The 15,729-nt window shown below is 37.0% G+C and overlaps 1 protein-coding gene across 32 annotated transcripts in view; it reads left to right on the forward strand.

The window, feature by feature from the left end:
• The window catches only part of DST (dystonin), a 428,859-nt gene that overhangs the window by 322,850 nt on the left and 90,280 nt on the right, over positions 1-15,729 (forward strand). For all 32 annotated transcript variants that reach the window (XM_019734620.3, XM_019734625.3, XM_019734626.3 and 29 more), the window contains 8 exons: positions 943-1,099; positions 2,023-2,149; positions 4,209-4,271; positions 5,354-5,595; positions 6,483-6,612; positions 9,413-9,612; positions 11,041-11,536; positions 12,934-14,405. In XM_019734620.3, the coding sequence (XP_019590179.3) occupies positions 943-1,099; positions 2,023-2,149; positions 4,209-4,271; positions 5,354-5,595; positions 6,483-6,612; positions 9,413-9,612; positions 11,041-11,536; positions 12,934-14,405 (2,887 nt within the window). The remainder of the gene's footprint in view (positions 1-942; positions 1,100-2,022; positions 2,150-4,208; positions 4,272-5,353; positions 5,596-6,482; positions 6,613-9,412; positions 9,613-11,040; positions 11,537-12,933; positions 14,406-15,729) is intronic.

Raw genomic sequence — 15,729 nt, forward strand, 5'->3', positions numbered from 1 at the left:
TTCTACTTAAAACTTTTGAGTGCTGTCTCTACTACTCACAGAGCTATATTTGCCATCTTATCATATAATATTTAATTTACGTGTTGCACAGAAGAAATTAGTCTTGATTTTCCTAGGTAAACTCGAGGTTGTTTCTTCTTTCAAATGGATTCAATTTTAAAACCACGTAGCCATCAATAAATAGTCCAGCTGCAGTGGACTCTGATGTGCCAATATTCCACACACTTGCACATGTGCACATGTCATCCACATGTCATCCGACTTCCAAATATAACTGTCTTCACAGCTGTTCATGTGCTGGGCATGTGCCCTCCCTTCATGGTGCTGAGACACAGAAAGACCCATATAGTTGGCCGTGGAGCTTCCTGAGTACCCAGGGGGGAGGCACTCATTAAAACTTTTCAGTTATTGGGTCTGACCTCATTATTTTTTTTGTTTGTTTGGTGACTGAAATCCGTGCTCTTTAAAGCACCCGGTTTTATCCATCCACTGAAGTGATTACAATATAGTATAGAAACCACTAGGTGGCGCTGTTTTCGTGAGGGTGATGTGTGAATGCTTTCCTTGGTTTGGTGCCTGCTGGCAGTAAGCACCATATAAAGTGGACAGATCAAAGCTCACTGAATCTAAATAATGTTAAAACTGTTTATATAACCTTAGAGTTGATGTAGCATTATAAAGTGCCATTACATGTGGGTTACAGATTTCTTCTCTTCTCTTTATCTACAGACCTTCCCTCTGAGGAATAGATAAATAGTTATTTAGCTGATTTCACTTACCACCCAGGAAACCTTTCCTTCTGTATCAAAGGGTTAGAGTGTAGGTGGGGAAAGATTTTTTCTTAATATTAAGCCTGATATGGGAATATTTATTTATTAGTAATTAGTTCTTTGGAGCATCTCTTTCTGTGGCTTAAATTTGTCAATGATTTTTGTTGTCTAGAAAAGAAGCTGTATCCTCTTGTCAGGAACAGATGGATGCTTTCCAAGTCCTTGTTAAATCATTAAAGTCATGGATAAAAGAAACAACGGAAAGAGTTCCCATTGTGCAGCCTTCTTTCGGTGCAGAAGATTTAGGAAAATCTTTGGAAGAAGCTAAGGTCAATCACTGTCATAATACTAATTTATTGTGTCAATACTGAGAGGTTAAAAGACTAATGGTGGTTCCTTTTTCTGTAATATCACATACGTTAGGTCCTTCTGTATGTACAGTATATTCTGGTGATATTTGCAAATCATGACATGGGGTTAACTGATTCTTTTGAGGAAAAACACAAACTTTCAATGAATTAACTTTCTGACTGGGATGTATTAGTGAGTCTCTGACTGTTCTAGCATCCAAGTTTCCTTCCCCACCAAGTCTTTACTTAGTTTCAACTATTTTTATACCATTTTTCATAATATGAAGTAAAAGATTCTTCTCTTCAACTCAGCAGCTTACTGTAGCTTGGATATATCACTATAAGTAGTATTTGCAAATAGAATTGAATTTCTAGTACAAATCGTGTACAAGTCTTTTTGTCATCTGACTTAACATCATAAAAACCTATGACCAATTATACCGATTTTCCCACTCCAAATTTGTGGAGGTGTGTGTTTTTTAAAAATTCATTGAAATTTTGATGTTTAAAACTCACTAGTAAGTGGAATTCTGAATTCCCATTTTTTAAAATTGTTTTTAGTATATTTCTTCTTGCAAGTTGACTGTTACCTAATGTAGTTTTCTAGACTTACAGTTGACAGTTACTTTGGAACCTCTGGCAGCTAGGAATAGCCTGACTTCTACTGTGGCTAGGTCCCAAATGCAGGATGGATCCTACTTCACTTCTCACTGCTAACAGTGTTAACAGTCATCTGGGCTGTTGGAACAAATAGGGATGGTGCCTTTTTCTCCCATCCACTCCCTCACAAATCAGGATCCACAATCATCATTGATTTAAGATGTGTTTAAGAACTTGAATTATAATGTGTACCTTTGAAAAGATTACAAAGACTGAAAAATAATGTGTTTTTGTACCTCAAGAAATTACAAGAACAGTGGAGTTTAAAAACACCAGAGATTCAGAAAGTAAACAACAGTGGGATCTCACTATGTAACCTCATAAGTGCTGTGACTACCCCTGCAAAGGCAATAGCAGCAGTTAAATCAGGTATGTGCTTTGTTTACATTCATGTCAAAGACCATAAGAATTGGGGCCACGCATGGTAATTTTATTTGTCTATATTATTTTTTAATTAATGCATCAAATAACCTCCGGGGGGGGGGGGGTAAGTGACAAGAAAGATGGTATCTGTAAACACACTAAAAGCTGCCATGGAAAAGTATATGCTAGTCAAATTTCAAATCGCTCTTATGTTTCATTAAAAACTACAATTAAAATGTAGCCAAATTAATATGTGAGAATAAGGAGCATTATATTGGGGGAAGGGAAAGATCAGATTCCAATTTGTTTGTTTTTCACCTTAATTAATGGAGATGTTGCAATTCTATTTGAAATATTTGATGAAGAAATGAGTCTGGACTCCTGGGAAAGAAGAAGTGAGGGAATAAAACAGGTTCTTTTCTCTAGAGTGGAATTTTTATTTTATTCCCATCTGCTTTTATTCCTTACATTATCCAGCTCCCTCCCAAAAAGTATTATATAACATGTTAATCAGTATATCTAAATCACAGTCCAACAACTCTTCTCAACAGAAAGGGAGTCATGTATGAATAATGGTTCTAAAATTAAGTTGGAGGTGTAGTTTTAAGTTTGAAATGTATTTATATTGTTGTCAATATCAGCCTTAAAAAATAAAAATTCCAAGAATAGACAGAAGGCAGATATCATGTCTTTATCCTGAGAGTTTCTGAGCCCCGCTCCCACCTCCCATCCCATCCCTGTTGTGCAACTGATATTCCAACTGGGCCTCTCTCAACCAACCATTTATTCCGCTGTAGTAATCCCATTTCAGGGAGTACCTGTATTATATATGGTGTGATGAACTCTCCCTTCTCTCCTAATCAGATTTCCTGAAATGTCAAGTTTTTCTTTTTTTTTTTTTTTTAAGAAAAATGCTATTGTGTTTTATTTTTGTTCATGTCCACTTTATATTTGCAATAAGTAAAAAGTATATTTTTCTATTCTTGATAACTACTGAACATGGTAGAAGTTAAATTTGAGCATCTACAGGATATTTTCACTTCCGTCTGAAATAGCATTGTGATTTTTTTTCTTTTTTTAAAGGGATGAAACTTGCATTAAGATTCAGATATTTAACTGTTTTTATTTGTTTACACTTGTTCCCATGTGGTTAGTTTTGGGAAATGTCCTTGTGTTTTAGATAAGTAGCCAGTGCATACTCCAATGAGAAAGTCTAATTATTTGTTAAATATTCTAATTATGAAAAAGGTACCAATGCTAGATGTTTATATATTTCAAGAGAAAAGCATTACTACTCGCTGAGCAGTTCCTGTTTTGTAGGCAATAGGTTTACCGTGTTTAATTCCCACAGTGGTCTCACAAGATAGGTACTCTTATCCCTATCAGTTTAGTGAAGTGGTGATTAATTTGTCCAGTAACACAGCCTGTAACTAGTGGGGCTGGGATTTAGATTCAGGTGCGTCATACACCAAAACCCAGGCATTCCACATCACTGTGAGTTTAGTAGTAGGGTTTTTTGTTTTTGTTTTGTTTTTTACTTTCGACTTTTCTTTTATGTCTTCTTACATCATTCTGCCTGCATTAAACCCATGATAATACTGGGTAACTGCACCAGACAATTTTCATTTCTGTAAGCAAGGCAGAAGTTTTTTTGTCTGTCAATCATTTGTGCTTCGTGCAACACGTGTACTGAGCGACTTCTGAGCATCAGAGACTTTAGCACTAAAATAACTTTACCAATAAAGAAACTTTATCACAGAATTGTTTTATAAATTCATATTTAATGAGTAGTATACTTGTATATAATCTAAATTACTGAAACTTGTGTTTGAGGCCTTCATGTTACTAATTTAAGAAGTAGTATATAGAAAAGAGGATATTCCTTGATCTTTAAATTTTGGACCTTCATTTGATTTTGAAATTGAATCAATATTTTAAACTCTCAAGTAGTAATGGCATGTTTAAATGATTACTGCTTACAGGGGTTTGATTTAAAGTCATCTTCTATTAATGTATAGAAATATTATGGAAATCTATGATTACTTCAGTGTTAATATTTTTACAGGTGGAGTAATATTAAATGGTGAAGGAACAACTACAGATACTCAGGAAATTTTAGCAAATAAAGGTGAATAACTTTAAGTGCTTATTGATTAAAATGTCTTGGTATTTTTTGAGAAAGGAAATCTTTTTAATTTTTACTTTAAAGGTATATATATGTATATACATACGTATACATATATACATATATATATGAATTCAACAATGCATAATGTTTATTCATCATATATTTTCCATTTTTGTTATGATCTCAATGTTGAGTAAAAGAAAAGATATATCTCTGCCCTCATGGAGAAACTTGCAGTCTACTGTTGAGAAAGACAATGATTTGCACTTATTTACAAGCCAGAGACTAATTAATCTCAATAATTGTTGCCAAATTTACTTCATAAATGAGCAGAGGATGCATTTCTCTTTGCCAATTACATTAAATAGCTTCCTTAATTTTTTTATGATGCTTTGAACTTTTTTTTTTCATTTTAGTTTTTTTTCAATTACAGTTGACATTTAATATTATTCTATATTAGTTTCAGGTATACAATATAGTGGTTAGACATTTATATAATTAACAAAGTGATTTCCCCAATAAGTCTAATACCCATCTGGCATTATACATTTCACAGAGAAAATGTTTTTAGAGGTGAATGGTAGCTATCTTGAAATTTTAAACTTGAATTAAAATGGTATTAATATAATAGTCACATTCTCCATAAATATGTTTATATAGCATTCCATGTAGTTTTCTTCTTCTGAAATTAGTGAAATCCAGTAGTTCAGTTTGGCCTTTGGTTTATGTTTCCTTCTTTTTGGTTAATTTGAGATATTTTGTCACTTGAGATATTGTTTGAGTTATTTTCTTGAGTTTGATGCCTGAGGAATTAATCAGTAATATTTCATGGTTTTGGTTTTTTATTCTATTTAAAATATATTTCATTTCACTTGTATTATGCAATGTTCCTAAATTATTTGTCATTAAATCGCCTTATAAGATGATCTAACCTTTTCCTTATAAAAATTGTATGATTTCATCATGGTAGGCTAATATTGACAAAACAGAAGGGAGTCTCATAGAAAGCAAACTTTTATTTCTAGAGCTCTATTCTAAACATCCTGAAAATGTGTCAGTATAATGACTTTTCTTGCTGTTAGGATTAACATCTATTAAAAAGGATATGACTGACATAAGCCATGGTTATGAAGATCTTGGCCTCTTACTTAAGGACAAAATAGCCGAACTGAATACCAAACTCACCAAATTGCAAAAGGCTCAGGAAGAATCAAGTGCGATGATGCAGTGGTTACAGAAGATGAACAAAACTGCAACAAAGTGGCATCAGGCACCTACACCTACAGATACTGAAGCTGTGAAGACGCAAGTGGAGCAGAATAAGGTATATTCTGTGGGTACATGAAAACATGGAAGAGAACAGATTAGCATTCAGAATTACCTAAGCCCGGGTGGATTGGAGCCCTGTCCTGATTTCTTATTCAATAACCTTCAGCAACTTATTTTCTGGTTTTGTTTAATGTGTCTTTCTGTAGAAATTGATGGTAGTAGTCACCTATTTTTGCACTAAGACATTATAAAGATGAATAAACTGTTAGGTATAAGCAACTTTGCCACCTTTAAATCAGTTGCAGTCTGGGATTTTAACTAGTCAATTATTGGAAAAGATTTATGTATTTAATGGCTAAGTGTATTAGGGATCTGTTCTGTCTAGTATAAAATGGGAGGGGGGGGCTTCTGCTTTCCTTTTCTTTAATAGACAGTGTTTCTTTCTACAACTGTCAAGGTTGGGAAAATGGTTTTACATTGTGTCAATAATGGCAAAAATGTCTACAAATTACTAACCTATATTTTAACTCTATGTTGTGTTGTCCAGAAAACTACTTATTCACTGGTAGATTGTTAAATCTGGCAGCCTTTATCAAGACTGATTTTCTTATTAATGATAATCTTACTGATTACTAATTCCATCTTCCCTTTTTCCAAAGGGATTTGTTTGAGAATAATATGACATTCCTTCTAGGTAATAGGAACAAGAGTCATTATCGCCATGCGGTAGCTATAGCATTCCTCTTTGCGATTCTTGTATGAGTAGTTAGAAGAGGAAAGGAAAATAATTAACTGCTGATTCCAGGTCCTCCCCACTTCAGCATTCAACAGTGGATTTTTTTTCCTCTTTTGGTCATTCTCTATCATAATTCTGTTTTTGTTTTTGATATTGACGTACTTCAATGTAGTTAACTTTATTTCCCCCCCCCACCCCCTTGTTAGTCATTTGAGGGAGAACTGAAGCAAAATGTAAACAAAGTGCAGGAGTTGAAGGACAAATTAACAGAGCTGTTGGAGGAGAACCCGGATACTCCTGAGGCCCCCAAATGGAAGCAGATGCTGCTAGAAATAGGTATGTTATGTTACTTATACCAGACTCTGCAAACAGAAGCTCAGTCTTTTTTTTTTAATCATAATCTTTATCAGAAAACATTTATCCAACAACCTTACTTAGTTTTGGATTTGCTTTAATGTTTCAGAATCTATTTTGGCATATTTAAAAGTGCCATTTCAAATTATATTGTACTGACTTGGCAAATTTTTTCTTGGTGTGGGGGTTTGCTGAAACACAGTAACTAAATTGATTTTTATGAAGAAGGTAGATACTAGTAAATAAAATACTGTGCACTGAGTAACATGTTTTCATTGTTGTTTATTTTATACTAGGTTTTTGGTGTTTCTAATTTTTTATGCTTTGTTACATTTTAATTTAAACCTTCCTTTTAGTTTATTTGTCTGGAAAAGGTTGGCTCCCTTCTCCTTCGTGGAGCTCCTTCTGGGACACCTCTTGCCTCTGTATTTTTCTCTTCTCTTCTTCAACCAGTATTAAAAAGTAGCTCCCCACAGAAGTCTGGTGGTTTTGATTCTGTATCTAGAGTTACCCTCCCATATTGACTCTGTCACTATATAAACTGTTCCTCATAGGTACAGAATTTTCTTCATGAGCTCTATTATCTTATCACTCCTTTTTCAGTGTTGTAATAATATGGAAAAGACAATGATACTAATTTTTCCTACTTTATATTGTTGTTTGGAGAAATCAATGAGTTAATGTGTGCACAGCTCAGATGAATAGTACCTGGCAGCAACACTGTGTTTCTCTGAAAATAAAACCTAACCGGAAAATAAGCCCTAGCATGATTTTTCAGTCCCTGAACATAAGTCCGAATGCATCTTTTGGAGCAAAAATTAATATAAGACCCGGTCTTATTTTCAGGGAAACACAGTAGTAAGGACTATGTGTGTACTATATTGATAAGAATTATTTACTTTCAATCTTTACATTATATTTAGCTAAAGATTGTCTTTCCTTTAGAGTCAGATATGCTGTGATAAATTTAGAACTCTGTCAGTATGTTTTAGTTTGGAAGAGGTTGTCCCAAGGGATCTTAAATGTTCAAAGGTCTATTTAGTCCAACTATAGAGACTCCTATTGCATTATAATGAATTTGTCCCTAACTCTGTGGCTCTCACCTGGGATATCAGAATTACTTGGGGGAGTATTATCAAGACATTTTAGAATAGGAGTGGGAATGAGGAATGTATATTTCAAAAAAGCTTCCTGATAAGATTTTGATATTTCTTCCTCTCAGTTTACTGTTTTAATTGCATTATTTTGTCAGGTTATGTTTTTTTCCAGAACATGACATATAGGTAAGGTTTCAGGGTTGGGTTCTATAAAAATCAGACCTTTAGTATATTATGCTAGGTGAAAAACATCCATCAGGTCAACTAATTACACCCATCAATTATTGAGTGACTATTATATTCAAGTGATGGTCAGTTACTTTTGGCTTTAGGAGCAGGCTGTCTTGAAGGTGGGCAGAACAGGAAACCCTTCCCAGCAGAGAGTAAAATTCAGAGGGATTTTGAAGGAAGGGTAGAGCTGGGATACATGGAGAGGAGGTAGAGCATATCAGGTATGGAGCGTGTGCGAGCAGAAGCCTATTTGGGTGTTAATGGTAAAATCAGTGGGGCTAGATTAGAGGATTCATCTCAACGTGCAAACCCTCTAGGATTCGTAGACTAAGGCTAGTGTGTGGGAGGCCGTGAATACCGAGCAGGTCTTCAGATTTTATCATCTAGGGGGTGAGGACTTCGTTATTGAAGGATCTGAGCATAGAAGTGACATATTTAAAAATGATTTTTTTTTGGTAAGGGAAATTACTTTAGAACCAAGTGGATTGCAGCTGAGAAACACCAATAGCAGGGAAGCCAGCTGGAAAAGACTGACAGTCTCGGTCTGTAGTTCTCATAGACTGGGAGCAGAGCAGCAGGATCACCTGGGAACTTATTAGAAATACAAAATTTCAGGCCCCAGGTCAGATCTACTGAATCAGAAACTCTGGATTATTAACAACCTGTGTTAACAATCCCTCCAGGAGATTTTAATGCAGCTATAATGTTTGAGAACCACTGGTCTGGGTGTTTCATGATGAGGACCCAAATGGAGAGAGGGAGTGAGGTCACTGGAGAAGTAAAAGGATGGGTTTACAGTTTGGGGATCAAGGCTAGAGGAGAGGCGTAAAAGAACATTGTGAATTATTGCATCTCAGTGACATGGGAGTAAGGATAACCTTTGAAAGAAATCTCGAAGTCAGAAAAATCCACCAATTTTGAGAGGAACATAATGAGTTTTTTTGTTTAAAAATGAGTGTAAAGGGTTGGTGAGATTTCCTAGTGTAACTTCGAGCAGCTGGTTACTAATGTGCAATTTGAATGGAAGAGAATGATTGAGCACAGATATAAAAATGTGAGAGTCGGTTGCCTAGAACTGATCATTGAAGACTTGATACTAAAGAACACGATTAATGTTCATTGTCCTAGCAGGTCGGTTATAGTTGAATCGGCAGACTCTGTAGGACTTCTGGAAGGACCAAGGGTGCTCAGGAACCTGTTTGCTTTAAGGAATATTCCATACTCTACGTTAGTTTCTCAAATCAGATTCAGATATACTTTCATTTTACTTCAGTTGACACAACCATCAGGACCATAAAAATCTGTAATAAATGCAATTACTTAGGTTAGACTTTGATCAACTATATAAGAAAAGTTATAAAGACGGAATGGTGGCCATTGGATATCATTGTGAGTCACATCCTGCAGTCTTCATAGATAAGAAATACCAGCTTTATCCTTTCTTTTTCTTTTAGATTCTAAGTGGCAAGAACTCAATCAACTAACAGTGGATAGACAACAAAAACTGGAGGAGTCCTCTAATAACCTAACTCAATTCCAGACCGTAGAGGCTCAGTTAAAACAGTGGCTTGTGGAAAAAGAACTGATGGTCAGTGTTCTTGGGCCTCTGTCCATTGACCCAAATATGCTAAACACACAAAGGCAGCAGGTACAGGTGAGTAGTGTTTCACAAGAAAAATGTTTTCATTAGGAATATATTAGGCTCGGACAGTGTGTGCTCTAACTACCTTTGAGTGTATTTGTAATGTTTCAGATGTCCATAGATACCATTCTGAGGTTAGTGGGAAACCCCAGAGAACCAAAGCTGTGCGGCATTTCACAGTAGTCAACGGAGCCCGTGAGTGGGCCAAGTCCCTTGATCATTTCAGTCATATTGTGGTTTGTGCAGACCCTGTTATAAAGGGCCTTCTTTGAAGTATTAATGTGATTTTATAAGTAATAACATTTTTATGAGAAGCTAGTGTATGCTTTTTATGGTTTAGGAATTACTCCTTTGAGGTTTTATTTATTTCGATTCTGATAGTAGATAATGAAACTTTTAAAACGTATGCACTACAGCCCTGTCAGGGGGAGAAACAGGATAAGTAGAGGGGAAAGAATAAGGGAAGCAAAGAGGAAACCTTGAAACCTAGAGGGTTGGTTAGACTACTCTAATTATAAGCGCGTAAATCCGCAAGGAGAGAAAAATCCATAAAATCTAAGTCAGACGTAATACAGAAGCTCCGTTGTGGTCTCGGTGAGATTTCTTTATGTATGGGTAGTGGTATCAGAGCAATGAGGCTGATCCTGTACTCTGAAAACACAAATTCATGTATGTTCTTAATCTGAAGGGAATGAAAACAAAAGCTGTAAGTAACCATTTTGGGAGATATAATTGCCCCCTGTCTTGGTAGTCTCTCAGAGATAGATAAAATATTGCATTAAAAAAGGAAATTTTTGGATCATTCATTACAGAATGAGAGCCAATGTTGAACCTATACATTCTGAGCAGCATGACCCATTGGCTAAAACCATTATAATAAAGACTGTAAACATCAATAAACCTTATGTTGAAAAACAAACAAACAAAGTAAAAACAAAACAAACCTGTGTAAATCAATGTACCATAACTTAATATATTCTAAGACTGTTACCGTTCTTCGTTTCTTTTGGTGTAAAATACTATAGAGTATTTTTAAAAGTCCTCCAAAGAGAAAAAGTACAAGTAGAAAAAAACAAATTTGGTGCAAGTATGATGTGAACTATCCAATAGCAGTGTTTCCCTTTGTATATGCAAATTCGTGCATGAATTTTTGTTCATTTTGCCCAAAGTAGTGAAAATATTTATTCCTTTCGTTTTCCTCTTTGGGGGATATTATCTAAGGCAAAACGTTATCGCTGTGGAGCAGCACAGCTCTTTGAATTACTTTAAGATAATTGCACTGCCCTCAAAATAAAAACTAGGAAAGCAGTAACTAAAAATCAAAAATAAAAACGAGATAAATAAGTAGCATTTCTGTCTCTTTAGAAACTTAAAGCTATGCCTCCTATAATTATCTGATAATTTGTGTGTTTATTTACCCTTATAACATCTTCACCTTAGATTCTCCTGCAAGAATTTGACACTCGGAAATCTCAATATGAGCAGCTTACAGCAGCTGGTCAAGGGATTCTGAGCAGACCTGGTGAACACCCTTCCTTCCATGGGCTTGTGAAAGAGCAACTGGCAGCTGTGACCCAAAAATGGGACAGTCTAACAGGACAATTGAGTGACAGATGTGACTGGATCGACCAAGCCATTGTTAAAAGCACACAGTATCAAAGCTTGCTGAGAAGCCTTTCCGATAGACTGAGTGATTTGGACAATAAACTCAGCAGCAGTGTGGCTGTGAGCACACAGCCTGATGCTATGAACCAGCAGTTGGAAACAGCCCAAAAAATGAAGCAGGAAATAGAGCAGGAAACGGAGCAGATAAAAGTGGCCCAGGCCCTCTGTGAGGATTTGTCAGCGCTAGTCAAAGAAGAGTACTTGAAAGCAGAACTTAGTAGGCAGCTAGAAGGCATCTTAAAATCATTCAAGGATATCCAGCAAAAAGCAGGTTTGTCTAGCTTCTTTTAAAACATGTATTTCCTGGAAATAGAGATCATGGATTGCCTATTTCCAAGTCGCAGCCAGTCATCTGTGGCCCCAAAGAGAATCCTCCCCCATTGAGTGCAGAAGTAGAGAGGTGGCCGCTCACACACGTGCAGACAGCGGTTGTGTGCGTGTGCGCCCATAGTGTCAGGGTAATTCTACACAGATAACAGAGGGACGGTGTTGGCAAAGTCCACTCAGTGAGGGTCCACTGAAATTTCAGGTATTCCAAATTGGTTTTTAAAAGATGTAAACGTGTTTGCTGTGTGACAGTCTTATTTCACCAAAAAACAAACGAAAAACCACAAATGCAGTATCATTTTCTCATCTGCATTAGCGTCTCATCTAACTCTGTCATAGAAAATATTTATAGGGAAATGTGTGAAAGAGAAGCATTTGGCACTATTTTCCTCTCACACCTCTGTGTCCACAAACCTGTGACAGGTGTGCCAGTATTTGTCACAGGCAGCAGTAGTGACTTATTGGACTTCAGAAGGGCCGGCCAAAGAATAGCACATTTGACTGATGTGTTTGCTCTGTTTGAAAAGTAACACTAGGGGCCTTGTACCTAGTGAATACTCAGCTTATGTGTTTTTTTTTTTTTTAATCAATTGGATTTGTTTCCTGATCAAAGCAACTATTTAGGCTTATGCCTTTATTTTGGTGTGATTTCAATCCTAAATATTAGCCATTAAGATTATGATTATTATTACTGTATGGACACTTTTGTGTGGCAGGCCTTAAGCTGAGAACTTGACCTGTGCTATCACATAATTGCCACAACAGCGTCTATTAATGTTGCCAGTTTACATTTGGGGAAATGAAGCTTAGAGGTTTAATCATTTGACCAGGGTCTTCCAGCTCCTGAGAGGTTGTAGTGGGATGCAAACCCATGGGGTTCCTGTGTGCTACATTCTATTGCCTTCATGCTGTATAAAATCATAGAAGGTAAACAGTCATATCTGATGAGAGATGGGTTATGTATCAGCATACTTAGAAGTTTGAACTGTTGTCACTTCCACATACTGGAATGGCAGTGACTTTATACCGCAGGCAGTGTGTGTATGTGACTGTCCTCTACCACCTTGCAGCTTTACATTTTACTTATTCCACAATTTGGACCTCTCATCTCTCTCCTCCTCTCCTTGATTGTCTCTTTTCTTCTAGTTTTGCCTACCTCTTGCTCCTACCCCCCCCCCCGCCCCCTTTGTCAATAACTTAAGCTCACTTGTAGTTATTCTAGTCAGTGCTCACAGATCCTGCTTTTAGATAGTCCTGTACATTTCTTTGGTGGTTTTGCTTTGGCTTTCCATAGATTAAATCAGCATTTTGATGTAAACATGTCTGTAATTTCATTTTTAGAGAATCACGTCCAGCACCTCCAATCAGCCTGTGCCAGCTCTCATCAATTTCAGCAAATGTCGCGAGATTTTCAGGCTTGGCTGGATACAAAGAAAGAAGAGTTAAACAAGTCTCACCCAGTATCAGCCAAACTGGATGTCTTGGAGTCATTAATTAAATATCAGAAAGACTTTGGTAAAACTTTGATTGCTCAGTCTAGTATTTATGAAAAAACCATTGCAGAAGGTGAAAATCTGTTGTTAAAAACACAAGGGTCCGAGAAGGCTGCCTTACAGTCACAACTTAACACAATTAAAACCAATTGGGATGGACTTAATAAGCAGGTGAAAGAAAGGGAAGACAAGGTAAAAGATACATTGGAAAAAGCCCTCAAATATAAAGAGCATGTAGAGACTCTCCGGCCATGGATAAACAAATGTCAAAATAACCTGGAGGAAATAAAATTTTGCTTGGATCCTGCTGAAACAGAGAAGTCTATTGCCAAGTTAAAGTCTCTGCAGAAGGAAATAGACCAACGCTTTGGGATGGTGGAATTGCTAAACAACGCAGCCAATAGCTTGCTCAGTGTCTGTGAGATAGATAAAGAGGTGGTTACAGATGAGAATAAATCACTGAACCAGCAGGTAGACGTGGTCACTGAACAACTTCACAGTAAGAAATTCTCTCTGGAGAGCATGGCCCAGAAGTTTAAAGAATTTCAAGAAGTGTCCAAAGAAGCTAAAAAGCAGCTTCAGTGTGCAAAGGAACAACTAGATGTCCATGATTCTCTGGGACCCCAGGCTTACAGTAACAAATACCTGACCATGTTGCAGACTCAGCAGAAATCACTTCAGACCTTGAAGCAGCAGGTAGATTTGGCCAAAGGACTTGCACAGGACCTTGTGGCAGAAGCCTCAGACTCAAAAGGAACCTCTGATATTTTATTACAAGCAGAAACCTTAGCTCAAGAGCATAGTGCCCTAAGTCAGCAGGTTGATGAAAAGTGTTCCTTCTTAGAAACCAAGCTTCAGGGCATTGGGCATTTTCAGAATACCATCCGAGAAATGTTTTCTCAGTTTGCAGAGTTTGATGATGAACTGGATAGCATGGCCCCAGTGGGGAGAGATGTAGACACATTGCAACATCAAAAGGAGGCTATTACAGCCTTTCTGAAGAAACTAGAAGCCCTCATAGCTAGCAACGACAATGCCAATAAAACCTGCAGGATGATGTTGGCCACAGAAGAAACCTCTCCTGATCTTATTGGCATCAAAAGGGACTTGGAGGCTTTAAGCAAACAGTGCAACAAGTTGCTGGACCGAGCACAAGCCAGAGAGGAGCAGGTTGAAGGGACAATTGAGCGTCTTGGAGAATTCCACAGCAAATTGAAGGAATTTTCTACTCTCCTTCAGAAGGCTGAAGAGCACGAAGAGTCCCAAGGCCCCGTAGCTATGGAAACAGAGACAATCAACCAACAACTCAATGTGTTCAAGGTAGGGAATTCTTCACTTTTACTGAGCGTCATTATTGTTAAAGGAGATTTCTCATTGGTATGTAAAGGAGATTGTCTATCTTGTAGAACCTTCTAATACGACTGTCACAGAGTGTTTGAGCTTGAATGAGCATATGTGGAGGTAATATCCAGGCACATGTGGCAATTCCAAGCTTACTGGGAATTTCGGCCCTCATGGGATAAGGCCTTGAGGTGATATTAAGAGGTTAAAGGGTGCTTGAAAAGTTGCAGCACTTCTCTATGAAGCGTGCAACTGACATCATGGAGTCCGTTGCTGATATCATTCACAATGGACATCTGGAGGAACAGGAGCCTTGTTTTGAACTCTGCTTGCAGAGGCCATCCCCTAACGTGAAATGCTTGTTCTTTTCATGTTTGTGTCTCAGCATTTTCTTTCATGGTGAGTTATAGTCTTTTCCTGCTCTTTCTTTCTTCTTCTTTTTTTTTTTTTAATGGTCTTCTTATCCTTCTTAATTGAATTTTATTTGTAAACTGTTTTCTTCCCAAAGTCCATATTTTTAAAGGCAGAGTGGAGTTCCATGTTATAATCCTCATTTTATAAAACAAAGATTTTTGGGCTCATGTCCCAGTGGATTAGGAGTAAATTATTTTTGATTGGACGATAAGCTCCTTGGTGCCAAGGAGTGTCTGCCACTTGATAGTGTAATGAACGGAACGTTAGGTAAAAATGGTGGGCCAGGTTTAGTGTCACTGGAGTTGGCCTCATTTAAGAGCAGAGATTGTATCTTGACAGCGGACAAAGATAGGTTCCTCCTTGCCCACAGAGGGTCCCAAATATCAAACATTTGCTGCATGGGACTGACATGAACCTTTGGGGTTGGCATGGGTCCTGTTCTATTTATGAGGTGTGTTTTATATTCCCAAAAAGACTGGTGTGATGATAAGTCCCACCATTAGCACATAAAGGATAAAATAAGACCAAATAAAAACAGAAATTGCAATACTACACAGTGTTTCCCATGAGAAATGAATATAAATGAAATGGACTTTCAAATTCTGAGCTGTTGTGTTTGACATAGTATTTCCCTTACTCATCCTTCACAACAGTATTTATGTGATTGAATTTTGAAAAACAACTTCAAAATCACGTCATTTTCTTCTCGGCCTCTTCCTTCTTCTTCTTCTGATGGTTATTTGTTGTTTATGAAGTGCCTTGGAAGCCTAGTACCTTCAGGGCCTAAGAATCTGTGATTCTGTATTTAGATCTTGTTTCTTGAAGGTGAAGGAAACTACCTACTGTTGTTTTACTGTCTTCTCCTCTGTGAAACTTTCCTATTTCTGGT

Source organism: Rhinolophus sinicus, chromosome 2 (assembly GCF_057876585.1).
Source record: "Rhinolophus sinicus isolate RSI-liver-muscle chromosome 2, RSI-T2T, whole genome shotgun sequence".
Lineage (NCBI taxonomy): Eukaryota > Metazoa > Chordata > Mammalia > Chiroptera > Rhinolophidae > Rhinolophus > Rhinolophus sinicus.